The sequence below is a fragment of the Podarcis cretensis genome (genome assembly GCF_951804945.1).
Source record: "Podarcis cretensis genome assembly, chromosome: 12".
Lineage (NCBI taxonomy): Eukaryota > Metazoa > Chordata > Lepidosauria > Squamata > Lacertidae > Podarcis > Podarcis cretensis.
Window position 1 is genome coordinate 25382851 of NC_137181.1, and position 27851 is coordinate 25410701.

Below are 27851 nucleotides of genomic sequence, written 5' to 3' on the forward strand. Positions count from 1 at the left end.
AGGGGCTGCAGCGTTAACTTATCTTTTCTTTTCCCGAACTTCTAAATAGTCTTTAGTTGTTGGTGAGCACTGTACCTTATTATTTAGAAGGGGTGGAAATCCCCTAAATTATTTAATCTTAGCTGCAGCTTTCCCCTTGTTCTCTGGCCACCCACAATCTTTCACATTCTGTGGCACTGTAACAGGCTTATTGGAAAGGACAGAAAATCCCAGGCAATCAACTGCCTGATCTTCAACTTGCCCTGTGTTTACTGTTTGCTCAAAAAATTATGTAAGTCCTTTTAAATTGTTCTGGAACTGATTTTGTGATGTCCTGTAAAGGCACTAGAGATTCTCACCCCCACCCCCAGTAAGCTCTCCATGCAATTCAAATCAAGAACGTAATAATGTGCTAATGCTCCACTTAGAACACTCTACTTAGCGCTCCTTGGGGTCCTCCCCCCCTTACTTTTCACATGCAGTGCCAATACGAATTGGGACTCCCACTCTGTTTTCTTAGCCCACCCTGCAGTTTGCTGCTATTCTTGGCTGCCTCCAGTAAGCACAAGGGGGTGCAAGGGTGAAAGGAAGAGAGATTGCTCTTCAAATGCCTTCTTCCCTTACTTAATGTTCATTTTTTATTTAGTTTGTATTGTGTTTGTGTTTTTAAATCGGGCAAGGCTTGGACTTTCTTTTAGAGCGAGTCGCCTTGCCTAGCCTCCTTGATTCTGCCGTTTTAATCAGGGGTAGGCAAAAATCCCCTGCCTGGTTTCCAAAAAAACATCCTCCCTGTGTAAAAATGGGGGCTGATTTTCTTCTGCTTTCTTGTGAGGAGGTGGAGAATTTTCACTGGAATTGTTGCACTTCCCGGAATGCCTTGGAAGAGACATGATGACACATGAAGTGGCATTGCTCCCAAGGCATTCCAGTGAGAAGCTGGAGAGAGAGCCTTGCCTGGCCTTCTTTCCTTGATGTGAAAGATGCAGAACAAAATTTCAAAGAAAGTCATCTTGCCCTTTCAAAAAAAAATTCAAAAAAAAAAATTCAATCTTTTGGCTTGGTTCTAGTTTGCCCACCTCTTGGCATTCTTTTGAATCTGTCCATGCCTTTTCTAATCTGCAGTATGTGTTTAATTTTAGCCTTTGCCATAATGGTTTCATAAATGACCTCCATGTGATTTAGCTTGCTCTCATTTTTAAGTTCCTGCGGTAACCCTAGGTGAGTTTGGAACAAGAGAGGCATATATCAAATAGAAAGTCACAGGGCTGTGAAAACATTTTCAACTCTCTTCTCAATGTACACATGGCTGCAGCACAGATGTGGAGAGCTTTAAGGTCTTCCAGAAGCTGCTGAACTACAACTCCCATCAGCCCCAGCAATCGTGGCCAGTGAAGACAGGAGTTCCTCACACCTGCTGTAGCAAATTGGCAAACTGAATGTCTCTGCATCACTGCTGCCTCCAAAGGCAGGAACTTGATAGTTGGCTTAACTTGTTGTCGTTGTATATTTATTGTCATGTCAGGGTGGAGGTGCTTGTGGGATTATCTGCCTCAGGTGCTGAAGCAACTTGGCATGTTGACTAGGAGGAAACATTTGCTGTTGTGGCTTATGTAGCAAAATGTCTTGGGGCAGCACTGGTCTGAGAGCAAGGGAAGAAACAGGAAGATGTGCTGATATACTACAGCAGCAAGTAAGTTAACCAAGAGGAATCAATGCAGGTCCACATAGCTAAGAACCACAACCATGAAACGTATGCAAATTCATCTTGAAGCATTCTTATTCCAGTGGTGGTTTATGGTGATAGGTCCGTGGTCTTTCTAAATCACTATTTTGCACTCAATCTGAAGGAAGCCGGCCCAAGGAAGATGTGGTCACCACCAGACTGCATGCTTCTTATTTGTTGTATCGTTTCCAAGCAACTATGACATGGGTCACTATATGTACTTTCTGAGGGAACTCTAAGACCTTTGTCAGCTATATAAAACAAAGAAACCAGAACTCTCCCACTTTTTTCTCATGGTTTTTTTCCCCTCCCCAAAATATATATGATTTCCCAAAATGCTTTACAAGTAGCTGTGACCAAATTGGTGCATGTAATTAATTCTCTGGAGTCATATCCTAAGTGCAGCTGTCTGTTTGTCTGTACAAGGACCACCAAAACATTTCAAATCCAAATGTTCCTTTGCAATTTTATTTTGCTGTGCAATACAACTCCTGGAATGTACGAAAGTTCACTGGGAGATGTATGCTTTCAGGTTTTTTTGTTACAGTTTTGTGTCTCTGTTTGTATCTTTTGCAACACCAGCTCCTGCTTCATTGCAATTTTTTTTTGTAAATTCCCTTCTATTTTTAACAGCAACAAAATCATATGTCTCCCTCTGCTTCCCCCCCCCTCCCAAAAAAGTCAAGAAAAAGCATCAAGCTGATTTAAGGGAGAAATGCTCCTGTATTAGGAATCCATTCCTAACAAACACTTATTTTGGTGTCCAATAAGCATTTGAAAATTCTCATTCAGCTATTCCTTATTTGGATTCAAGCAAATAATAATAATAAAGCATGTCGCATTTCTACTGGACATCTTTCAAACCTCCTGATTTTGCAGATAAGTAAAGAAAATGCTTTTATCATTTTTTTTAAAAAAAAAATAATATTGAGTGTTTTTATCATTTCCTCCCCAAAGGGAAATCTAGTCATTGTGTCGTATTATGATTAGGCTAGCATCTGGCTTCAGTTTCCTATCTTTGATATCTGAGGGTTAGAATAGTAGAACATTTCTGCAACCAGAGGAAGTGTTGTGGGCACCTACCGGAGAGGAACATGGACACATATAGGTCACATGAGCTATAGTCATGACAAGCCTGCCTATTAACAGATCCCAGCAAATGCAGAGCTGTGGGTTTGGGTTGTTTTGCAGAAATAACCAGATGAAATATTTCCATTCTTAACAATAGCAGACAGAGTCCACCCAGTGCTCATGCTGATACATTAGCCCCACTCTGCCCCTCCCCACCACCTCACAAAGGAGTGTGGCCTGATGTTATAGAGATGAAAGAGAAGCCAGGAAGCAGGTGAGAGCAGAAAGCAAGCAAGGAGTTTGCTTGCATAGAAGTGAACCTGGACTGAAGTAAAAGGGCAACTGCTCATCAAGTCTCAATGAGGCCTCATTGTCTTGGTTAAGTGGTAGCTGGAGATGGGCGTATCTTTCTGGTATTGGTTTATAATCCTCCTCATTGGTTTGTGCATGTTAATCCATAACCCTGTTCTGTTTCTAATTTTTCTATTTAAAAAAAACCATTCAAAATATGTATTAAAAAACATATTTTGTTAACTTTAAACTGCTGAGTACTGTGCTGCAACACCTGAGGAATGTTGGGTGGCAAAATTATGATCTGCGCATGAATCTGAGATGTGTGGGTCAAGTCATTTCAGATGTAATTTCACAATCAGCAGATTCCACATAGAAGCTGGTAGTCAGTGAAAAACCGTTGCTTTGTGGTCAGGATTACACATTGCAGAGATAAAGTATGCAAGCGGCAACCCAGTGTTTCTCCTGAGTTGCGCAGTTGCTTCCTGTACCAACTTTTACTGGCACCAGCATGGAATCTAAACACACAGTCTAGCCACACCCAGCGGTTGACAGTAGCTGCTGCAATAAAGAGTTCTAGCTGCATAGAAGCATTTCCCCCTAGTGACTACCAAGTTGCAAAGGTGAAATTTATAAGTCAGTCCTGAAATATGTGTTAAGTGGAGGTGTGCATTCAGGACCAAATTAGGAGGTTAACTGTCTGGGATGGTTACAGGGTAGTGGTAGAGGAGACTATGCCAAAGGTAAAAACTGGGTGAGGATGAGATTCCAGGCATAAAAGCTCTAGGGCAAGAATGGGAAACCTCTGGGGCCAAATTCAACCCTCCAGTTCTCTTTTCTGACTTTCTGGACTAACCTCAGGCCACACACCCTTCCAAGACACACCACTCAGCAGCCTGGCTTTGCATCCTGCTTGAGTGTTTTGACCTGGCTGGAAAGTATCCTTGAGCTCCGATAAGGCCTCTTGCTTGCTGGGCAAGAGGACAGAGGTATGTGTAGAAACTAGCCTACTGTACAGAGGTAAAAGTCACATTTGTAGCTCAGCCCGCTGTTGGCTCTGGCCAATCACCACTGGCCTGTGGCCCTTGGAAGGCTTATCAGATGTGAATGTGCCCCTTGAAATGAAAAAAGTTTGCTCCATCCTGATCTAGCATACTGTTTTATTTAAGGGCCACATTAACAATTTACCTAGGTACAGGATTGTTGTTTTTAGTCGTTTAGTCATGTCCGACTCTTTGTGACCCCATGGACCAGAGCACACCAGGCACTCCTGTCTTCCACTGCCTCCTGCAGTTTGGTCAAACTCATGCTGGTAGCTTCGAGAACACTGTCCAGCCATCTCGTCCTCTGTCCTCCCCTTCTCCTTGTGCCCTCCATCTTTCCCAACATCAGGGTCTTTTCCAGGGAGTCTCCTCTTCTCATGAGGTGGCCAAAGTATTGGAGCCTCAGCTTCACGATCTGTCCTTCCAGTGAGCACTCAGGGCTGATTTCCTTCAGAATGGAGAGGTTTGATCTTCTTGCAGTCCATGGGACTCTCAAGAGTCTCCTCCAGCACCATAATTAAAAAGCATCAATTATTCGGCGATCAGCCTTCTTTATGGTCCAGCCCTCACTTCCAAGGTGCAGGATTAGTTACTTGAAATAACGTACTTATTCAACAATGAATGCTCACTCCTCTGACTATGGGCGCCCTTGCTGGACCGTGCGCAGCACCCCTGAGCCTCGTGGGACTTACCAGCTGGTTGTGCTGGCCCGCCTCTCTAATGCTGCAGCCATTGGGTGTTCCCGCCAAACCTCAATTTAAATTATCCAATCAGCAGCATTGATGGAGGTGGGGCCAGCCGAGCGGGCCGTCAGTGAGCAGGCTTCACTCTGGTCTGCTCATGATGTTTATTAGAGCACCCAGTAAAATTAATCTACATAGATACTATGAAGATTGTCGGCAATCCTCAACAACTCTGGGCAACCTCTCCCCATTTCCTCAATTTTGAGTCCCCAAAAATAGGGATAATTTTGTACACGGGGGTGTGTTATATACAGAAAAATATGGTATTTAGATTACTTTATATGATTTTATGATCTTCTTATTTAAACTTATGCCCATAAAGGCCAATAACAAATAACAACATACTGAAGAATTTTCATTAACTTAGACATCAACTTAATTTATCTATGGAGAATTCGGGAAGACTAACCCATGTACAAATCCAAGTGTTTGGCACAGGAGTTGCTGAACTAGAAAGCCTGCGAGCTACGTTTTGGACATCAGTAGTTTTGCACTGGCCTAGCCCATTTTGAGTTTTCAATAAAAACACGTATTTGTGACTAACAGGAAGGGATCAGTAGGAGAAGTTGAGTCATAAATGTCTGTTTAAGTTGAAACATTCCCAGTTCTTTCAGCCCCAGATATGCAGTAATTTGCTGCCAGTGTAGCACTGCAGTTCCCCCTAGGAATTAAACCACATGAGAAGGCTCTGTTTGCTGGGAAAAATTCATCAGTGTCCAAGGGCCGTTTTATTTGGTTTTTCTACTGTGAATGTTCCTCCTGTTGATCCGTTTTAACTCTGCTGAGCTGTAATTGGCAGGCAGGCTGGTGAAGACGGCTTTGCATGCTTATATTTAGACAAATTCCAGAGGGTTAGTTCTGTTGCAGTATTCAGAACAAGGGGCCCTGTGGCACCTTGAAGTCCAGCACATTTATAGCCTAAGCTTTTATAGGTCAGTTTCTCTCCTTGCCAAACTTAGGCTACTACATGCCTCAGGAGTGAAACTCAACCATGTTTGAATATGTCTATGCTCACAAAAATGACATGTACCATAAATTTTTAAGATGGGTTTTAAGATCCACGTTGATTTATTATTATTTTTTAGCAGAAGCTCAAATAGCCTATGGAGCATCTTCAAATAAATGTGGAGAAAAGTGGAGGTAGCCCCTACTGCGCCAGTAGAAAACTGCAACAAAATAGCATGATAGAAACATGTTGTAGCAGCGATGGGGAAACCTGGGGTCCTCCCCTCCATATGTTGTTGAACTCCAGTTCCCAGCAGCCCCGGGCAGTATGCTCAGTACCCAGGGATGATGGGTGTTGTTGTCCAGCCATGTCTGGAGGCCACACATTCTCCATCCCTGTATTTGTAGGAACATCGCACCAGGGTTGCAGCTACATCCACACAGGGCTACCCACTGAAGCTGAATGTTGGAAGATTCAAGACAGTTAAAGGGAAGTCTTTCTCCATGCAGTGCATAGTTAAATGATGGACTTGGCTCCTGCAAGAGGCAGTGATGGCCACCAGCTTGGATGGCTTTAAAAAAGGCTTAGACGATGGCAGAAACTGAGGAGGAATTGAAGAACCTTTTAATGAGGGTGAAAGAGGAGAGCGCAAAATATGGTCTGAAGCTCAACATCAAAAAAACTAAGATCATAGCCACTGGTCCCATCACCTCCTGGCAAATAGAAGGGGAAGAAATGGAGGCAGTGAGAGAGTTTACTTTCCTGGGTTCCATGATCACTGCAGATGGTGACAGCAGTCACGAAATTAAAAGACGCCTGCTTCTTGTGAGAAAAGCAATGACAAACCTAGACAGCATCTTAAAAAGCAGAGACATCACCTTGCCAACAAAGGTCCGTATAGTTAAAGCTATGGTGTCTGTGAAGGTTCTGACTTTTGCCTGTTGAGTGGTTCTACAGGCTTGGATGTTGTGGCATCAGGTTCTGTTGACTCCTGCTGGCCTTGAGTTCAATGGTCCTCTGATCATCAGCATCAGGGTCAGAACTACAAACCCAATCCAGCTCCTTAGTCAATTTCGTTCCCCCACCCACTTTTTTTTTTTTTAGAAAAGTGTTAAGCAGAATTTGAAACTTGTGTTATTAAAAAAAATGCATTTTTTTTTTTTGAAGAACAGATGTGCAGAGCGTGGAAATAACATCTGCTGAAAAGTAGAAACTGGCTCCAGGACCTCAGGGGAACTAACAGCTGGTCCTCCCCATCCCCGCCTGCTACAAACTGAGTAGAAGCCACATCCTCCGGGGAACGCCTATTAGTGGCTTCCCTTGGCCTTGTCTTTCCTGCCCTTTGTTGCTAATTTATGCCTGTTTTATTAATCGGGATGGGCCATATGTTGTTTGGTGGAGCATAGACCTCAACCAATCCGTATGCATCTCTGCCTCGATAAGAGGGTGGTAGTAAAAGATTGAATTGACGATTTTAGACCCTTGCCTCCCTAGAGACCATATGTGCAACGAATACAGTGAAATAAAGGAAATGATTCATATTAAATCCTGCCCACCCCCCTTTATGAGAAAACCAGCTGCAAAGGAGTCTGGCATTTATTTCTGCATTTCTAATGACTCACGGTGAAATGTATAGTAGGAAACTATGTGACAATGTGTGTGTAGGGAAAGGCTTTTGCATGTTTTTACAGCAAATCAACACTTCGGACTGCTTCCATTTTAGCCCCAGAATGTGCCCCTCTTCTGGCCAGCTAAATTATTTGAGAAGAAACCCACAGATTCCAGCTGACTTGGATGGGCAGCTTTGGAAAACATAGAAGAAACAGAATCTGAATTTGCACAAAAATTAGTCAGCATCTCAAAGTGGTCAAGATCCCACTTTGCATACTGATGTCTATCAATACCCAAGTTGATAAGAGCATGGGTCCTGATGCCCCTTCTTCCACTTCCATAAGAACTGCAGTTGGTGGTGACATTGGAGCAGGGCCTTCTCAATGGTGGAATGCCACTCTCCCCTAAAGTTTACGTGTCCCCCACCCTACAGGCTTTTGGGATGCCATGGCAATTGTTTTATTTCACTGGGTTATTGGCTTTGACTGATTTTATTTGGTTCCTGGATCTTGCATATATCATTGACTTCCTGCTGCATTGCACTGCTAGTCTTTATCTTAATTGTGTGTCTCTGTGTTGGGTGGTTTATATATTTTTTTTAAATATACCTAATTTGGAGGCCTATGAACACGTAGAAAGTGTTCACTCTAACTTTAGTCTGAAAACTGGACTTGATATTTTTAATTACATGTGAATTGGACATGCATACCTTTTTTATATTATTTTTATTGGTTTTCCAAATTAATACAAATCGGTCCAAATTATTTAAATTTAATGCAATATCTTTCTTTCTTCTTCTTCTTCTTCTTCTTCTTCTTCTTCTTCTTCTTCTTCCTCTTCTTTTAAAAAAGTAGGTTTCCCACTCCTGTTGCAAACATATGCCCATTACTTCCTGATGTAGCCACTTCATTCTTCTTTCATTTCCTCTTCAGCCTTCTCTTGATGTTAGTCCATACATACTTTTTAAGCATATTACTAGCATAAATGTTTTTGCACTTGGATGGTTATTTCCCCACTATCCTTAACTAGATCCACTTCAATTGTGATTTTTCAGATCCATTTCAACTGGGCTTTGTGCCCAGTTTTGATGCTGAGACTGTCTTGGTCACCCTGTATGATATCTTCTGTTGGGAGAGAGATTGGTGGAATGAGTCCCTGTTGATTCTCCTTTATCTCTCAGCATCTCTCAGTACCACTGAGCATGGGGTTCTTGAGGGCTCGTCCACACAAAGCATGGGTCTGAGCCGTTTGCTGCTTGTCCGGTGTTTTCTAGACATTGTTTTGCCTTCGCCACACTGTTTTCCCCCAGGAAACCTGTTCTTTAGTGCTAAATTGGAACCAATGGCAACCTGAGGAAAACCCAGTTGCCATTTGTTCCAAGTCAGCACTAAAACATAGGTTTTTCCAGGGGAAAGCTGTGGGGCAAACGGAAATGTGGATGAGCCCAGAGTAGAACTATTTTTCATAGTTCTGCTGCTACTTGGATTGTTGGCTCCAGTTGGACAGTTATGGGGTTTGGGGATGTTGTTTGGCCCTGTGAAGCCTCTCATATGTGGGAATATGCAGGGTTCAGTTTTATCTCCCATGATCAAACCGCTGATGGGGTCAGCCAGAGTTTGGAGTGCGCTGATAACACACAACGCTACTTCTTTACAGCTCAAGCAGTTGTGGCCGTGGATGTGCTGGATCAGCGCCTGGGTCTAAGTAATGGACTGGATAAGGACCAACAAAGTGAAGTTCAATCTAGAGAAGACTGAGACACTGTCAGTGGGTGGTTCCTCTGCCTGGATGAATGGAATGCATTCTGCTCTGAATGGGGTTATCCTGGGCATCTGCACACCACCAATGATGGAATGTTTGTCCTGATTTGGTGTTCATCTTAAGTTGGGTGGGGTGGTTATGTAAGATGGAGATGATAAACTCTTTTATGATAATTGTTTTCTAACTGTATCTTTAACTTGTGTTTTTTTTTTGTTAGTGTATTTTTACCCTGGATGCAAAGCACTTTGGAACATTTTTTTAGTGGAAATCAATATGTACATTTGACAAAAACTGAAATCTAACTGTGCTGCCTACTTTTTTTTTCCAGGGTGTGGTGCAGAGCTTTCTGGGACATCTGGATCTTTCCATAGCCCAGGATATCCAAACAAGTACCCTAACAATAGGGAATGTCACTGGTATATTCACACAGCCCCGGGTAGTAGCATTCAGCTCACCATAGAGGAATTTGACGTTGAATACCATTCAAGTTGCAACTATGATGTTTTAGAGGTAGGTGGCTTTTATTAGGGCGGGAGGGACGACGACTCGGAACCAGGTGTTTTTACTGCCCAGAGTTTCATGAATGAAAAAGGACCTGAAACATAGTCCTGACAATATGGATATGTCCCAGTTACCAACCCCCTCTATTTTATACCTGAACCTGAGGTGCAAGCACACCTGAGAAGCTAGTTTTGTTTTTGTTTTTTGCATGATGTACCACAGAGTTTTCAAATCCATTGATAAAGACTACCTCTTTTCTCAAGAGAGTTCATATTATCTTCTTGCTATCCCCCAGATTAGAAATCACATGTTCCTAAAATGATTCATGAAAGCTGATCAATCTGAAAGATATCCCTGCCTAAGAGGAAACAGGGAGTCATAATTAACTATCAGGAGTTACTGTATGAATCTCTCATCTTCCACATCTCACCCTCCCTGCAAAGCCCCCTCTCTCTCTGTTGTCTTACAGAAGTGTGCTAGGACATCATGATCACAGCACAGTGAAACTACTGTTTTTGGAAACTTTGCACAGAATAACGGGGAAAGCACAAACTGTTTTACTGTTGGCTATAGTGGTTTCAGTTCAGAGCTCTCTTTTTTGAAAAGCATTCCAACCTATTTTGAGGGACTGTTTTGAAAGTTTAAATACTGGTGACATAGCTAGCCTTGAGGTGTTTCTGCTTGGAACAATGAATTAACCTTGGAGGCCTCCTAGAGTTTGGCCAACCCACTCTCCTTCATGCTCTTTCCCCCCCTTGAGCTTCGATTGTTTCCATTTCCTCTGCCTCCAGCTTTCAGGGTCCATCCTACTCCTGTGACCACTGTCTCCCTCTTTCTGGCTGGTCTCCTTTCCTGTCCCTGCAGGTCTCATCTTATGTCTAAACCATCTTACATCTAAGCAAGCCATCATTATGCTTCAGTCAGGCAAGGGACATAAATGATAAATGAAGATCATACTTTGCAACCATTCCTAGGTTGATCCAGAAGTGGAATAACTGTAAGCTGACATCTGGTATTTGACCACTGCATGCCTGCAGAAAAAAGTACCAGTGCTAGTTTTAAAATGGAAGAACTTCCAAGTTGAATTTAATAATAATAATAATAATAATAATAATAACAACAACAACAATAATAATAGCTAGTTCTGGTGTTGTACTAGCGAGATCTCTGGGGAATAGAGGGAGTAAAAGTTTCTGCCTACTAGCTATGATTTCAAATAGTAAATCAGAAGATGACAAAAGTAGGCTAAAGTAGATTAAAAGAGGAAGATTGAGGTGACCTATTTAATGAGCCTGGAGATCAAAGAGCAGAGAAATTTGATATGAGGATTGTGATAGTAGGAGGAGTCACTGATGAGGGTGCTTTGAAGATAGGAGGCTTCAGAAGGCTCAGAGGGTGAGAGATGAGCTGACGATGTGCAACGGAAGAGAACAGCTCCATGGAGTCATGTGTCCGTTCCTGGGTGCCTCGTCTTTAGAATAGCATTGGCAAACTGGAGCATGTTCAGAGGAGGATGCCCAAGAGGAAGAACTCTAGAGAACAAGTCCTATGAGAAATGGGTGATAGGTCTGCTTAGCCTGGAGAGGAGGAGACTAAGGGAAGTGAAATATACTCGGAGTCCTGCAGTGATTTCATGCTCTTTATTGCAGTGTGTAAAATAGTGATTGGATTTCCCCCAAAACCTCAGGCTTTTATATACATTATTTACACAATAAGTCCTGTCTGATTGGTTGATTCTGCTTCCCTCCTGGAGCCTGATTGGGCTGCTACTGCAAGCCAATCAGTTGTTGCATTCTAGGATCCTACCAGCCTAATAGGATGATTAACTTCCTCCTGGAGCCTGATTGGGCTGCTACTGCAAGCCAATCAGTTGTTGCATTCTAGGATCCTACCTGCCTATTGTTCTAGGATCCAAGCTTAGTACATAACAGGAAGAGATGATAGCACTGGAACTATGCAATCTCCAGTGTAAGACAAGACCCCTCCCACTCTTTCCATGGAACTGGTTCTCCCCCAGCGACACTTTGCAATCACCCTCATCTGTTATAATCACCATGTTATGATTGCTCTGCAGAACTTTCAACTCACTGACCGTTTCTCAGTCCTTCAGAGCAGCAACACCAAGTTGGCATTGCAGTTTAGATGTGAAAGAGCTTTGCGGCATCCTTTCCTGCTCCACCTCACCCCCCTTCTGCACATTGTATTCTTCTCCCTCCCTCTCAGCCTCCCTCTCAGTCCTGCAAAGCAGGATAAAGCTGCATATTTCCTTCTGCCTGAACCTCTCTGTTCTCTCTCGGGGAGAACAGTCAGATCTCAGCGGGGGCCAGTTTTACCCACTGAAATCTGCACCACAAGGATGGCCGGCCATATGAAATGGCCTCTCTCTGTTGCTCATAACTTTGGAATGCCAGCTTGATTGTCACAATAAACAGAACTAGCAGAGCAGAAGCAAATGGCAAAAGCCAGACTAAAACCACGGGCTTTATTGATCTGTGCTGCACCCTCTGTGTGATGTGTTGGAAGAGAGCTATTCCCCCCCTCTCTCTCCATAGGGGTGTTCCGACTCGTGAACAGCTTTTTTTCATTCTATTCCAGCATATGGCTCTTCTGCATGGACCACACCCCAATATTCTTCTAAGCTTCCTGCAGCTTTTTCCCCTCATGTGCGATTCATGTGGCAACAATTGGAGGTTTTTCACCCCCTTTATAGCCAAAACCAAAGTTTTTAAAAAATAAATAAATGAAATATTTCTTTTCTGTCATGGAAACAGTCTGGCTTGTCTCTGCTCCAGCCTTTGTGAAAGCATCTGACGAATTGGCATCCACAGCAAAAGGCGTGGGGTTGGGGGGAGAAGCCACTCCTCAATCGCTTGGCTTTTGAAATAGCCTTTGCATTTTTTGAAACTGTACAAAAGGCAATTGTGAAACTAGTGGTTGATGCGAAAGGGCATTGAACCAATTAAGGACCAAGCGAGAGGCGATGACTCAGATGCACAGCTCCTGCTCAATCTTTTAAAACTTTTCTTTTGAAATAGCAGCCATGTAGGGGTGGGGGAATCCAGATTGGAAGCAGGGTGTGGACAGGGAAAGTTTACCCTTTCTCTTTCTTCAGTTTTCCAGATAAAAATTGCCCTCACTGCTGTTTGCCCATGATAAGAAAAATACAAATGGATTGCACCCTTCCTGTAGGGTCTATCCACAAATAATCCATTTCCCCCTCTTTCCCCCTTTTGATTTTCAAGCAATTCAGCTGCTTTTAAGGGGCTGGGAATATATGGCCCTCCAAATGTCATTCCGCCACAACTCCTATCACCTTTGGTCATTGGCCATGCTGGCTGGGGTTTATGCAAGCTACAAGTCCTAACGACAACTGGTTACCCAACCTGCTTTTAAGATATTAGGACCAAGATCAAGTAGGGCATTGTGGATGGAGGCTTGGGTCCAGAGCGTTGCAAATGGAGTTCCACTCATGCAAGAGGACTTTCACATTTCCCCCCTTTCTTCTGTAGCCTCTTGGGCCAATCAGAAGCTGTTCTTGAAGGCTGGTGGACTTTCCAATAATGGCATGGGATGCGATTGAAGTGCTGTAACTGGGCAAGGAGTCATTAGAAACCAGTGTGTTATCTGTTGGAACTTAGCTACTGATTCAGGCTCTGGAATGGTGCTGGTAGCATAACAAGTTTTCTTAACATGGCTATATACAGCTTCATGGCAGGGCACTTAAAGCAGGCGCGCAGCAAGTTTTCTCTTAGTCCAAGGGTTGGAAGAAGTCTGGAGGCTTAGTTCTATTTCTCAGGGCAGTGTATGTTAGATTCACTGTGCCGAAACAGAACACAATTGGCAACTCTTCCTTGTGTGTGTGAAAAGACATGTCTCCTGAGCATGTCAGATACTCATAGGATCCCTGCTAGAAATTTGGTTCTGGCTGAAGGAGGCCCATGGCGCTAAGCTTCAGCATGCCATGATCTTTGGCTGTATACACATCATTGATTTAAAGTGCATGACTTTCCCCCAAAGAATGCTGCGAACTGTACTTTGTTGCTGGAATTACAGCTTTGTGAGGGGTGGACCACAACTCCCAGGATTCTTTGGGGGAAGTCATGTGATTTAAATACATGGTATGTATGCAGCCTCCCATCTTGATTTTCCTCTAATTTGTTATTATCATTATCATTACTAGTAGTAGAAGCAGCTTAAAAGAGGTACAGACACATACTGTACCCTTCAAGTGTCCCTATTTTCCCAGGACATTCCTAGAATTACCGAAGCCATCCCAACTTCTGATTTGATCCTGGAATGTCTCATTTCCCCCCTCAAGTCCTTCTGCCACTGAGCTTGGGTTGGAGGATGAGCCAGGGCTTGTGTGTGCATTGGAACCCTTGTGAAGTAGGAATCTTACGCGCAGGGGAAGCAGTTCCCCGCTGAAGTGGAGGTGGCGGATACATGCAGCACTCTTGCTGGCCCCTCTCTGCTTTCACGCAAGCCACCACCACCACTGTCATGGTAGCCTAAGGTGTGACACAGGTGGAGGAAGGGAGCAAGCAGCTGCCAGGTAGACTCATGCAGCAGCATGCGTCTTTTGGTGCTGTGCTTCCACGCAAGGCAGCTGACTTGTGTGGCAGCGTAACATACATCCCGATTTTTAGCTGAGGAATGTTGGAGGGTATGCAGGCATTTGATGATCTGTACACACAAAGGATTCAGGTGTCGAAGCTCGCTTTCTCCAGAACCTTCTAAGGTGATCAAGAAAGCTCAGCATCATAACAAGCCCTTCCTTCACCCATTGTATAACGCTGCCCACCATGCCCTGATTGGCTGTGATGATAGTGCAGAACATGGGAGGTGCCTTATATAATAGGCTTTACAAAAATATGGAAATTCCATACTGGGACAGGGATGGGGCTGAGATGAGTATGTTGGCTCTGCCCCTGCACCCCCATTGCCCTCCCCAGACTGAAGGCCAACTATTTAATAAAGATCTCCTTTTAACAGCAGTTCCATTCATTTCTGTAATATCCACACCATGTTTCAAGAACCGATAGGACAGAGGAGTGATTATAAGTTCGAATCACATGCCCTTTCTCTAGTCGAGAAGCCAAAATGCTGCTACTCTTTCAAATGAAAGCATATATTCTGACCTTTGAGCCACTAAACTAAAGTAAGATATGCTCAATTATCTGTATACATTTTGTGGGTTGTGTTGAATATCATGGTTCAGTGACGCCTTATTATTCTACATTCTTCATTATTCAAAGCAATGGAATTGGAGGGGCTGCCCTGTTCTTTCCACTGAGTATTTTCCTTGGGAAAACACAGGACTGTTATTTTCTATAATTCCTATAGGAAAGGCATGGCAGGGTGGAGCACATCTCATTGTGACAGTTACATTCAAATAGAATGAATCAAAAGGAATATTGTTGATATATGTCTAGGATTCATGGGACTGATTCACTTTGCAAAACATCTGTTCGTGAACCTTGGCTTAGGAGTTGGAAAGAAAATCCCTTTGGGGGTTTAAATATGCAGCTGACTAAATGTACAATGGAGAGGTGTTTGCAGCAGTTCTAAAATTATTACCGCAGTATCATTCCTCAGGGGTATTAAGGTTTATTAAATAATGAAAATGAGAACGCTGAGTTGGGTTTAGCCTGATTTTCTGTGTGAATATAATACTAAGTAAGAGACAGTTGTCGTCATCATCATCATCATCTCTTTGTACTGTATTTATGTTCACAAACACCCATAAACTACAGCAGTTAGGGCAGGAGTTCTCAACATAGCGCCTTCCAAATATGGTGGGACTGCAACTCCCATCAGCCTCAGCTGGCATGGCTACTGGTCAGGGACAATGGGAGATGAAGTTCAGTAGTATCTGGAGGGTACCACTTTGGCTACTCCTATGCTAGAGGATAGTTTGATTAACAATGGGCAGACGCACACCATAAACTTAAAGCACATGCAAAGTGCATTTAAAGCGCACAACTTCCCTTAAATGATCCTGGGAACAAAAGCTTCTCCCCTTGCAGAACTACAGTTCCCAGCACCCTTAATACAATACACTTCCCAATATTCTATTGGGAAAGTCATATGCTTTAAATGTGTGTTGAATGTGCTTTAAGTTGTGTGGTGATGCTCTCTTGGAGCATTTGCCTGAACTCACAAGGGTTAAAAGTGTATAGAGAACACCAGGGCACACATGAAAACACCACAAATGTTGAACACAAAGATCCAATGGGGACTTCTATATGGTCCCACTGAACACACTTAGAAGCTTCCCCAATATCTGGGAACCTTTCTTTCCCAATGCATGTAGAGCATTACCATTATCACTTTGGATCAGGGCCACACTTTTAGCCCACTCCCAGTGTTGCAGCTCCTTCCTCAGACCACCACATGTTGCCCATGACTATCTGAAGAAGAGCCCCAAAGCGTGAGATTCTGATGATGGGTAGGGGCTTGACACAATTAGGAAGCCCATCAAGGATAGGGCTATAAGTGTAAAAAACAAACAAAAAAACAAAAAAAACCAGGCAACTCCTAGAATCAGAGCCCAAAATATTAAGTTCAAATATTGTAGTTGGAATGATTTATTTCTTATTTGCACTTCTCCAGTGCCTCATAACATGAGATCTCTAGGCGACATACAACAATTAGCTTTTTATGAAAGTAGCATAGAATAGTGCAAAAACAGACACAACATAAAGATCCCAAATAAAATGAGACAATAAAAGCCATGTAAAGTAAAGGTAAAGGTACCCCTGCCCGTACGGGCCAGTCTTGACAGACTCTGGGGTTGTGCGCCCATCTCACTTAAGAGGCCAGGGGCCAGCGCTGTCCGGAGACACTTCCGGGTCACGTGGCCAGCATGACATCGCTGCTCTGGCCAGAGCCAGAGCCAGAGCCGCACACGGAAACGCCGTTTTACCTTCCCGCTGGTAAGCGGTCCCTATTTATCTACTTGCACCCGGAGGTGCTTTCGAACTGCTAGGTTGGCAGGCGCTGGGACCGAGCAGCGGGAGCGCACCCCGCCACAGGGATTCGAACCGCTGACCTTTCGATCGGCAAGCCCTAGGCGCTGAGGCTTTAACCCACAGCGCCACCTGCGTCCCAAAAGCCATGTAGCTCATATTAAAAAAGCTGAAAAGAGCTGAAACCTGGCCAGCTATCACTAAAACATGGACCAGCAGTAATAAAGCAGGCATAAACAGGGATGTCAAGTTATATTACAAAATGTTAAAAGTTGTTAAAAGGCCTTGGAGAGCTTAAAAATCTTTGCTTAGCTCGGAAAATATGTTAATCTGAGACCTTTAGCAGGTGATGCATTATGCATTAATCCACGGCATTTAACTGTTCCTACAGAAATGTTACAGAAATATTAAAGCAGCTAACCTGACAGGTTTCTTCATAACTGACCTGCCATGTAGGGCAAACCAGCATCACCCCAAGGCCTAGAGGATGAGTGTACTCTGATACACACTTTTTGTGGCCCTTGCCTTGCCACATCTTTGTGGGGAAATCTTCCAAAGCCTATTAAAGAGCATCAAAAGTGGGACTGGAGGTGGGAGACTGTCAGGGCACATCTCTATGTTGAACTGAATTTGACTTACTCTCAGGTTAGGTTGGCACAGGATTGAGGTTTGGCTATATCTCTGGATGAATCCCTAGCCGGAATTAAGATTGCTGGAAGAAATATCAACAACCTCAGATATGCAGATGACACAACCTTGATGGCAGAAAGTGAGGAGGAATTAAAGAACCTCTTAATGAGGGTGAAAGAGGAGAGTGCAAAATATGGTCTGAAGCTCAACATCAAAAAAACGAAGATCACGGCCACTGGTCCCATCACCTCCTGGCAAATAGAAGGGGAAGAAATGGAGGCAGTGAGAGATTTTACTTTCTTGGGCTCCATGATCACTGCAGATGGTGACAGCAGCCATGAAATTAAAAGACGCCTGCTTCTTGGGAGAAAAGCAATGACAAACCTAGACAGCATCTTAAAAAGCGGAGACATCACCTTGCCAACAAAGGTCCGCATAGTGAAAGCTATGGTTTTCCCAGTAGTGATGTATGGAAGTGAGAGCTGGACCATAAAGAAGGCTGATCGCCGAAGAATTGATGCTTTTGAATTATGGTGCTGGAGGAGACTCTTGAGAGTCCCATGGACTGCAAAAAGATCAAACCTCTCCATTCTGAAGGAAATCAGCCCTGAGTGCTCACTGGAAGGACAGATCGTGAAGCTGAGGCTCCAATACTTTGGCCACCTCATGAGAAGAGGAGACTCCCTGGAAAAGACCCTGATGTTGGGAAAGATGGAGGGCACAAGGAGAAGGGGACGACAGAGGATGAGATGGTTGGACAGTGTTCTCGAAGCTACCAGCATGATTTTGACCAAACTGCGGGAGGCAGTGGAAGACAGGAGTGCCTGGCGTGCTCTGGTCCATAGGGTCACAAAGAGTCGGACACAACTAAATGACTAAACAACAACATATCTCTGGATCAGCATCACATCACATGTAGGAGAACACAGGAGCTCTGCACAAATGATGGGTGGCCCAGGGAGGCTGGAATTGGCAGTGGAATGTCATTTAGCCTCATTCAGCTCCGAACATTTGTTTTGACTTCCAATTTTTATTATTCATATGAAATGTTAAATCTACTTTCTTTATGGGACGCTAGATGCTTTTGATAGTTGTTGCTTCCTCTTTAAAAAGCAAGTCTTGCTTTTGCTGTTTCTATTTTCTTTCCAGATCTATGGTGGGCCTGACTTCTCTTCTCCCAGGTTGGCCCAACTGTGCGCCCCCAGATCGCTACAAAACCCTCTACATGTCTCTAGCACTGGAAATACAGTTTCAGTCCGATTCAAGACAGACAGATATGTGAATGGAAGGGGCTTCAATGCCACTTGGCAAGAGATACCTGGAGGTGAGAATGAATTTGTGTGTGTGTGTGTGTGTGTGTGTGTGTGTGTGTGTGTGTAAACTACAGTTCCCATGATTCTTTAGGCGGCGAGTCATGTGCTTTAACTTTATTTATTTTATTTGTTTTCAGCAATTTATATACCACTTCCTTAAAATGTACTTTAAATGTAAGGCCTGAGAGCAGCCGAAGAGGCAGTGCGGAAGACAACACGCCAGAGTTATGTCGAACTCCAAATTCTCCTAGTGCGCTACAACAGTACTTAGTACAAGTGTGGTGCCATGGAGCTAGCTCATTCTTCCTGTGCTTCTTTTTTTTCTCAAAGTTTTACCCATGATCATTGTAATTAGAGACATGTTAAAATGACAATAAGTAGTTGCCCCGGAGAATGATGGGATGCACAAGGTTTGAGCTCAAAGCACAGCATTTCAGCTTATTTTCAACTCAAAGAATTGCTTTGAGTTGGACCCCTAAATTCACAGAATTAGGGAGTTGGAAGGGACCTTGGGAGTCTCTGGTCAAGTGCCTTGCTCAACGTAGGATGGGGCAACATAACATTGAGAATTCAGGGTGGCTTATTTTGACCACCGTGGCTGTTATACTGCTGAAACGCAACACTCACCAGCCCTTGGTTGAAACGTGCCCACAGATTATGATAATGTCTCCTCTTTTTGTGGAGAGACATTGGAGAGAGGACTGTGTGTAAAAAAAAACCCACCTCTGGTTTTTGTGTGGCCTTCCATACAAAAGGCAGGAGCAGAAGTGAATCACTGGGTGAGGCAGAGGTGCTGCCCCAGCTTCCTGGCAGGTGGGTCACTGTTGTTTACCAGGGGGAAGAAGGGGTGGGGCCAATCCAGGGCTCCTGCTAGGGTTTTGCAGTGGAGAGTGCTGTCCGGTTGGCCATGAAGAAGTAAGAGTCAACTGCCTTTCTCACTGGCTTCGGTACAAGGAAGCAGCAGGGAGCGCCGACTCGCTGTTCACCTCAGGCAGCCGAATGCCCCAGGCCAGCACTGGGAGGGACACCTAGTTGTCCAGGCAGTGGAGAGACACTTCCCTGTCTAAGTGCCTGTGCTGTGTCCTGAGGCTGCTGCACATCGCGTAACCCAAAGAAACTGAGGCCATGCAGAATCCCACTCCTACCCGCTTGCCAACCAGCCAGCACAATGGGCAAACTTCCATTGCCTTCTTCGATGCCCACCAAAGTGCCCATTAGTGGAGTCCCGTTAATGAAGCTAGGACTGTTGCTTCAATTCCAGCCTAATAAACAGGTTAGCATTTATTTCTGGAGTTAATGGCTTTGCCGATACGTACGACATGTAGCGCAGATAGTCATTTGAACTCTCGGTAAAATATGCAGGTTTCTCAAATGAGCATCCGTTACCTTCACTTCTAGGTTGCGGAGGAGTTTTCCAAGCTCCAAGCGGTGAAATCCATTCTCCCAACTATCCTCAGCCTTACAGCACTAGCAGTGACTGCTCTTGGGTCATTCGAGTCGATGGGGGCCACCGTGTTCTGCTGAACTTCACAGACTTTGAAATAGAATCTCATAGTTCATGTAACTATGACTATGTTGCAGTGAGTACTGAGAGATTATTATTTTTAAGGAAAAATAAAAGCACTTTCCCATGTCTCAGTGAAACTTGCCCTCACCCCACCAGCTGCTGTTTGCCTAGGAGTGAAGCTGCTGTTAGTGCAAATAACAGCTTGGGGAGAAATTTTAAAGAGAAATGTCATCCTTGTGCTGTGCTAATTCCTCTGATTCTTATTCACATGGGTGGTGCCCAGGATGTCAGTGGAGCCACTTGTATGAGTACACGCAGTAGTTCACCCAGATGGTCTTGCAAGAGTAGCACTTTCTATCTTGGTACTAACGTACAAAAACAGCCATAGTCAAAACAAAATAAAAAAATTCCTTCCAGTAGCACCTTAAAGACCAACTAAGTTAGTTCTTGGTATGAGCTTTCGTGTGCATGCACACTTCTTCAGATATACTGCTTCAGATACTGCTTCAGATACATGCACACTTCTTCAGATACACTGCTTCAGATACACTGAAGTGTGCATGCACACGAAAGCTCATACCAAGAACTAACTTAGTTGGTCTTTAAGGTGCTACTGGAAGGAATTTTTTTATTTTGTTTTGACTATGGCAGACCAACATGGCTACCTATCTGTAACAAAAACAGCCATGCCAGTCATGTGCATGATGGAAAGGCAGCATTGTATCATATCAGGGTCCTGGTCCTTCACTTCACTTGATGAGCAAAATGAAAGTTGCTGTTTTTTTAAGGGTCATTTCTGAAGCTACTGTACATGTTGGCAGACTTTTTGAAAAAAATTATAATGTTTTAGGTTCTAACAACCACAAAAAGTATTGAGCAAACTGAGATTTGCTCTGTGGTCTGCAATACCAGTAAGCTATGAGTCATTCTCTTCCAACAACTGGAACCGATTAGTTTTGAGTTGTGTTTCAACTTAGCAATATAAGCTAAGAGAACATAGAGTGCAGGCTAACCTGGAAAGCTATAAGCAATATTTCAAGTCATCAGGAATTTAAAATATAAGCAGATAAGAAGGTGGCTTATATTCATGTGTTATAGGAAGAGATGTTCCAGGTAGGTTTCCACCCTGTTTCATTTACAGTAATAATATGATTTGCTTTCTGGATTCATGAGGGACAACCCCTTCCCTTTTGATCCTCATCTCGTGCTCAGGGTGGCTAGCCTATTGCCCTCCAGATGTTGTTGAACCCCAACTCTCATCAGCCTCACAACCAATGGTCAGCTGCCATTCTCTCAGAAGAACAAGAGATGGCACACGAAACACCACCACCACCGCAGTGCTAGACTGGGAAGAGAGGAGACCCCACCCAAAAACTAAGCAATAGTAGCTCTCTTTTCCTTCCAGTCTCTCCACCCTGCATGTGTGTGTGCATGCATGAGCACACACACACACACACACACACACACACACCTTTTTGACTTAATAATGTACCCATGTTTCTGATTACCCAACGATGCTTTTGCAAAATGCATATGGGTGGAGTATTTGTGGTAAATCACACTGTTTGTTGTTTCCAGGAAAGCACAGTTATAAAAATCACCAAACGGAATGTACCAATTTCTGTACATTTCACTCATGTGTTTTGTAGCCAGCCAATCTGAAGCGGCATCTTTGGTCAGGCTTTCCAGCATTTGGAGACGATTAGGGCATGAGCTCAAGAACAAGAGGCACTTTTAGGGGAAGCGAGGAAATCTGGTTGCTATAGAAAAGTGCATTACGCCCAACTTCCAGATTCCCTCATTCTTCTGCCTCTATCCCTGCAAAAAACAAAAACAAAAACAAACCCAAAAATGAAGAGACAAGAGAATGAGCATTGCAAAATTATGACATTTTGACAGTCACGGTTTGCTGATAGCGAAGGGGCCTGACTCACCCCATTGTGACTTTTACCCACCAGCTCCACACATGGTGAGATTTGCAATTTATCATGCCTCTTGAAGAAACTCAGTTTTCAGTGGCGTTCCAGGATGTGGCAAAAGCTTACACACCACATAAAGCTCATTCTGGGGAAAAAAAGGTTTATTTCACAAAATAAGATCTAATTCTCCACTGACTTTCCCTGTTTAGTGACAATTGCCAGAGGGGTAACTCAGCTCAGCTGGGATCACACTGCTGCTTACTGTGTACTCACTGCAATTCCACTTCTGGGTTTGCACATCATTCTACAAAATGCATATGCATTTTGCAGTTTGTTATAAAACACTACTGTTTGGGGCATTGTTTTTTCAAACCAGCTTCACACCAATTGGAATCCTTAAGCTATTCCTCTCCCTCCCCTCCCCCTTTTATTTTTATTTATTTGTTTGTTTTTTCAGGTTAAAATGTTACAATCACATATCAAACATAAATCATAAAAACAAGATTCCAAGGAATCTCCTGGACCTCCATCCTCCCCTTTGTGGGTCCTATTATTAATCATTTCCTCCTGCATCTTTTACATCTCCATCATATCCAAAACACTATTAAACTACAAGTGATATTCCAATCCCACTAATGATTTTAACTGTTTACAGTGGTCTTTAAGATCATTTATAAATTTATCCTGGAATCCTTAAGCTATTCCTAATTGATCTCTTGACAAGGTGTGAAAACCTTTGCATAGGGCAAAGCCTTCCATGCTCTGTCAATGCCCATTGGTGTGTACACAAACAGAAACTAATCTGAAGCCATGCTAAAAATGCTAAATAGCAACAAATAGCAACACATATCAGCTACGACCCCTGGTAAAGCATCAATTTCAGCAGTAATTCTGGCGGCTTCCAGACTGCCACTATTTTGGCATGGGATTCAATCACATCCTGACAAATTCAGGATGCACATTGAAGGCTGATTTGGAGTTCCTATGAAACAAACCCTCTTCCCCAAGAGACGTTTTGCAATAAGGAAAAATAAGTGTAGGATAACACTTGCTTGATACTACATTGTATAATCTCCCCACCAACAAAGCAGGTCTTCTGTCTCAGGTTCCTACACATGAATACCTTCAAATATCACATCTGAAACCTGGTATTAGTACAGTACATGTACAATTTGGATGTAACTAGCTATCTTTATTTGCTGCCCAGACTATGGTTACAACATTCTCATAGTGTGTATTTTCACCTTGCTAGATAAGCAGTGCTGTTCTGAGGTTCTTAACCTTAATCATATATACTGCTCTGCTCTATAGGTATTTGATGGTTCCAATGCTGAAGCTCCACTTCTTCGGAAAGTTTGTGGGCAGCAGCGACCTTCTCCTATCCTGTCCACCCAAAATACCATATTTGTACGGTTTCGCTCCGACAGCACTGTCCATCTCAGAGGCTTTAGGGCTCAATTCACTGAAGGCAAGTTTCCCACTGACATGAATATCTTTTAATTCTTGTCCTAGATAGGGTTACTTCCAGACTGGGTGTTTATTATGTTACATTTCTCATCATGCATGCATGCAACACGATACAATTGCTATCTAAATGCCAGCCTGTATCTCCCTTTCTTAACCTTTCAAGGAAAAACCCAGTAAGTTAAAAGAAAAGAAAAAACATTGTTGCCAACAACCCAGTTGCAATATCCTGGCTCCCCTGAAAGCTTTATTTAGCTCAGCAATCTAATTCAGAGGAAAGCAACCTTTTGTCAAACTATTAAGAGAGAGAAACAGTTGCTGATGTACCTAGAAATCTAAATCAGTAGATTGCAAACTATCTTCTGCCCAGCACTGATGGATCAACCATCTGACTCAATAAAAGGCAGCTTCATATTGTTATTTTAAAAAACCCCAGAAGTGGATATTTGACCATTATGGGAAGTGATTTGGGGAGATTCCAGAAAGCAGCCTCACCACATATTGTCAGCATCTGTGCATGCAAGATTTTAAAGGAAGGTCTAATTTCATTGTCCTTCCAGGCCCAGTTTTATACACACCTTAACTAATGTTCATTTGTATCTTTTATTCCAAAGAATGTGGAAGTGTCTTGGAAGTTGATTCAGTTGGTGCTGCCATTTCCTCTCCTCTGTACCCGGCCAAGTACCCAAACAATCAGAATTGCAGTTGGATTATCCAGGCTCAGGAACCATGTAAGTTAACAACAGACACACATCCCTCTCTTGTGGGAAAGCAGGCTGAATGACTAACATCCTCCCCTCATCTGTGATAACAATGCAAAATTCCTTCTTTTCTTCTTTGCAGGAAGTCCTGCATCCTGGTAGATGGGCATGACCAAGGGACACTTAAATCTTTTTCTGAGTGGGAATTAATGTGAAAAATCTTAGGATCTGGGGCAAAATGAGATAACGTACCATTTCGCCATTCTGTCCCTAAGTGTCCCAACTATAAGGTTTCAAGGTTGTGCTGAACGCTATAAAGGTCAAATTACAACAGGGCAAATGCAAGTCTTGTGCTGGCACACAAAAGCCCACAGTTCTTTGAAACTAGCATTCATTTGCAGATAGAATTGTGAATACATGTGCAGACCAGGAAAGGAGAAGGGAGATCGCTGTGCATTAGAACAGTGGGAAGAAGGAGTGCGTGAGCCTGAGGCTCCTTGTTCATGCATGTCTGAAGCATCTCAATATGATTAAGTGGTTCTATCCTGGTGAGAAAAAAAATCAAATCAAATAAATAAATAGCCAGCCTTCAGTGTGAACATTAACTCAGTTCCTCCTTTTGTGAAATGCAAAACTTTCCCTTACATCTCTTTCTCCCAACAGTCAATCATGTCACACTGTCATTTACTGACTTTGAAACTGAAGACAGACAGCATAATTGCAGCACTGATTACGTAGAAATTCAGGAAGGGGATAATTATGATGCACCTCTGCAGGGTATGTTAGCATTTACTTATTTTGTTGAATTATTATTATTATTATTATTATTATTATTATTATTATTATTATTATTATTATTATTTTGCATCATCATTATTGTTCTTGTTTTAGCAAATTCACTTGTTTGCAGACAAAATTGTGACCTTTAAAGTTGGGAATGGATGAAGGATAGGTGACATTTAATACCAGGTGTGGGGTGGATTTGTGCAGTGCCCCCCTCTTCTGCATGGGACACAGGTGGCTCTGTGGTTTAACTTGCCAATCAGAAGGTTGGTGGTTCGAATCTCCATGACGGGGTGAGCTCCCGTTGCTCAGTCCTTGCTCCTGCCAACCTAGCAGTTCAAAAGCACAAAGTGCAAATAGATAAATAGGTACCACTCCAGCAGGAAGGTAAACGGCATTTCCATGCGCTACTCTGGTTCGCCAGAAGCGGCTTAGTCATGCAACCCCAGAGTCGGTCACGACTGGACCAAATGGTCAGGGGTCCCTTTACCTTTACCCCTCTTCTGCACCTGGCACTGAATTTAACCCCCCCCCCATGTGAGGACTTCCTATGTCATAAATATAACAGGTAGTAAGGCCCTTGGCACCTGTATCTTCATTTTGGAAGCTATCCCAGAGGCTCCATTGAAGAGCAATATAGTAAACTTCTTTAAACAGCAAAAATAAAGAAATGAGGACTGATTACAGGCCCATGATTAATGGATGAAACAGAACCCCTTGCTCCCAAAAGGTCTATCAAACATTTCATTTATCTTATGTTGGTCTTTTCAGGGCGCTACTGTGGCACCACCATTCCACATCCTGTCACTTCCTACGGCAGTGCTTTGTCTGTCAATTTCATCTCCAATAATGCAAATACTGCCAAAGGTTTCCATGCCATTGTTGCTGCATCAACATCTGGTAAGCCTGTCTCTGAATACTCCTAGATGGGGTAACAATTTTAAAGCTTTGCACCACATTCCTTGGCATCAGGAACTCTTAAATATGAGACAGTTGCTTTGAGCAATGATCTCATAAAAGAAGGAAAGAGCAAGGCTGGAGCTAGGAAAGGAAGCTGGTTGGAAGAACCAGTAAAGCCAGTCAGTGAAAACCCAGTAGGAATGTAGGGTCTGTGACAGGTTGCCCAGTGAATAAGCAAGTGGACATTGGATCTTGTGCAGCCATGTTCTTCAACCCTAGGTCCCCAGATGTTATTGGACTACACCTTCTATCATCTCTACCCAACTTAGCCAATGGGTGATTGGAGCTGGGAATCCAAGGCTGAAGAAGATGATGGAGTGATTATTGGCTGATAACCAAGGGTCAGCACAGAGCAGCTTTAGGCGAGTGAACTATGGGTGCTTGGTATCACCTGTTGTCAGGGACTGGCAGGGCTCCGAAGAGTGTGTGGCAGCAGCAGGGGACCAGGAGAGGGTAAACCAGTGATTTATGGGGTTCAATGCCACCTGCTAGGCAGGAGTCTGTAGTGTAACATTTTTAAAAATGTATTCTAGCCTGCACCTTTCATTTAATGCAAAAGTGCCATATGAGGACCATGTAAAACATTCAGCCCCACAATGTGCAAGAGTAGAGAAATTGACCCACTAGAGAAGCTTCCTACAACTAGGATTTCCTGTTCTGAGTCGTAAATCCGAGATGGAGATATTTGCTTTTCTCAAGAAGCTACACAAAAGGGAATTCCCACGTTTTTGTGGCTATCAAAACCTCTAATCTGCTTGCAGTATCTTTCTCCCTTTCCATTGGTCTTCTTGCAGCTCATTTCTCTCTCTCTCCTTTGCAGCCTGTGGAGGGACCTTCCATATGGAGAGAGGAGCCTTCAATAGCCCCAACTTCCCTGAGCCTTACCCGCCAAATATTGAATGTGTCTGGAACATTCTGGTCTCCCCTGGCAACCGGCTCCAGCTGTCTTTCACGTAAATTGAATTTCCAAAGGGTTATTGTTTAGCCTTTTAATGGAGCTCCAGGAAGGAAACGCTGTGTTTAGTAGGAAATGTAATTACCAGCATGTAAAAGTGTAGCGGTGCCCACAACAACTTGGAAAAAGAACACAGTAGTGGCCATAAAGGGCCTGCCGTCTGTTTCTTCCGCCGTGCATTATCTAGAGCATATCATGGTAGATGTTGAAACAATTGCCTTCTATGCTGTAAATGCCACTCCTCTGGTATAGCATAAACAAGGAGAGATTATTAGATATTTTCCTTCTTTTGCCTCTGTGGGATCTCTTGCAAAACAAACACACACACATATATATCCCAGACTAATCAAGCAGCTATTATAGTACATGTCTATGATTGACCAAACTGAACTGGTATTTCATTCCCAAATACTTTCCTCCTAGTCCAGAGTCTCTTGCACAATTGTAAGAAATGAATGTACAATGCAGAATGAAGCAGGTGCAGTTCATCCTTATCTCCTTGAGGAAATCATGAAATCCTACGTGCACACTCCTTCTAGGCAAAAAACCAAGTACATCCACGTCAGTGCACTAAGCAATTAAATCTAATGGCATGCACACACAGTCTTGCACACACAAATGTGCCAATAAGGCCAGCACCCACAGCATTTTGTAACACAGAGACACACACACGTGTGGGTGTGGGTGTGGGTGTCAGCAGTTCCTTCCCAGTTCTTCATAACTGAAAGGAAAATCACGAAATAGTGGGAAGTCTTTGAACCATCTTTAAGATGTCAGTTATTATCTGCTGTGTCTGTTATCAGTTTTGTATCTTTTTATTTGGGAAAAGCTTTTTTTTTTTAATATTGGTCTTGCAAAATTGCTTCTCTAGCATGTTCCAAGGAATAGCTCTAAATGAGTTTGAAGTGTGTTTAGGTGGGCTTTTGGTTCCATTTCATAGTGCCCTGAAGACATATGGGTGCACTTAAACTGGAAGGAAATC

At 43.3% G+C, this 27851-nt stretch overlaps 1 protein-coding gene across 1 annotated transcript in view; it reads left to right on the forward strand.

Moving 5' to 3' along the window:
* CUBN (cubilin) overlaps positions 1-27851 on the forward strand; it is a gene marked incomplete at its 5' end in the record, with an annotated part of 137108 nt that overhangs the window by 55043 nt on the left and 54214 nt on the right. The window contains 8 exons of the mRNA XM_079947699.1: positions 9497-9678; positions 18417-18591; positions 19979-20160; positions 23318-23474; positions 24085-24201; positions 24835-24948; positions 25726-25854; positions 26735-26867. Coding sequence (XP_079803825.1) covers positions 9497-9678; positions 18417-18591; positions 19979-20160; positions 23318-23474; positions 24085-24201; positions 24835-24948; positions 25726-25854; positions 26735-26867 — 1189 coding nt within the window. The remainder of the gene's footprint in view (positions 1-9496; positions 9679-18416; positions 18592-19978; positions 20161-23317; positions 23475-24084; positions 24202-24834; positions 24949-25725; positions 25855-26734; positions 26868-27851) is intronic.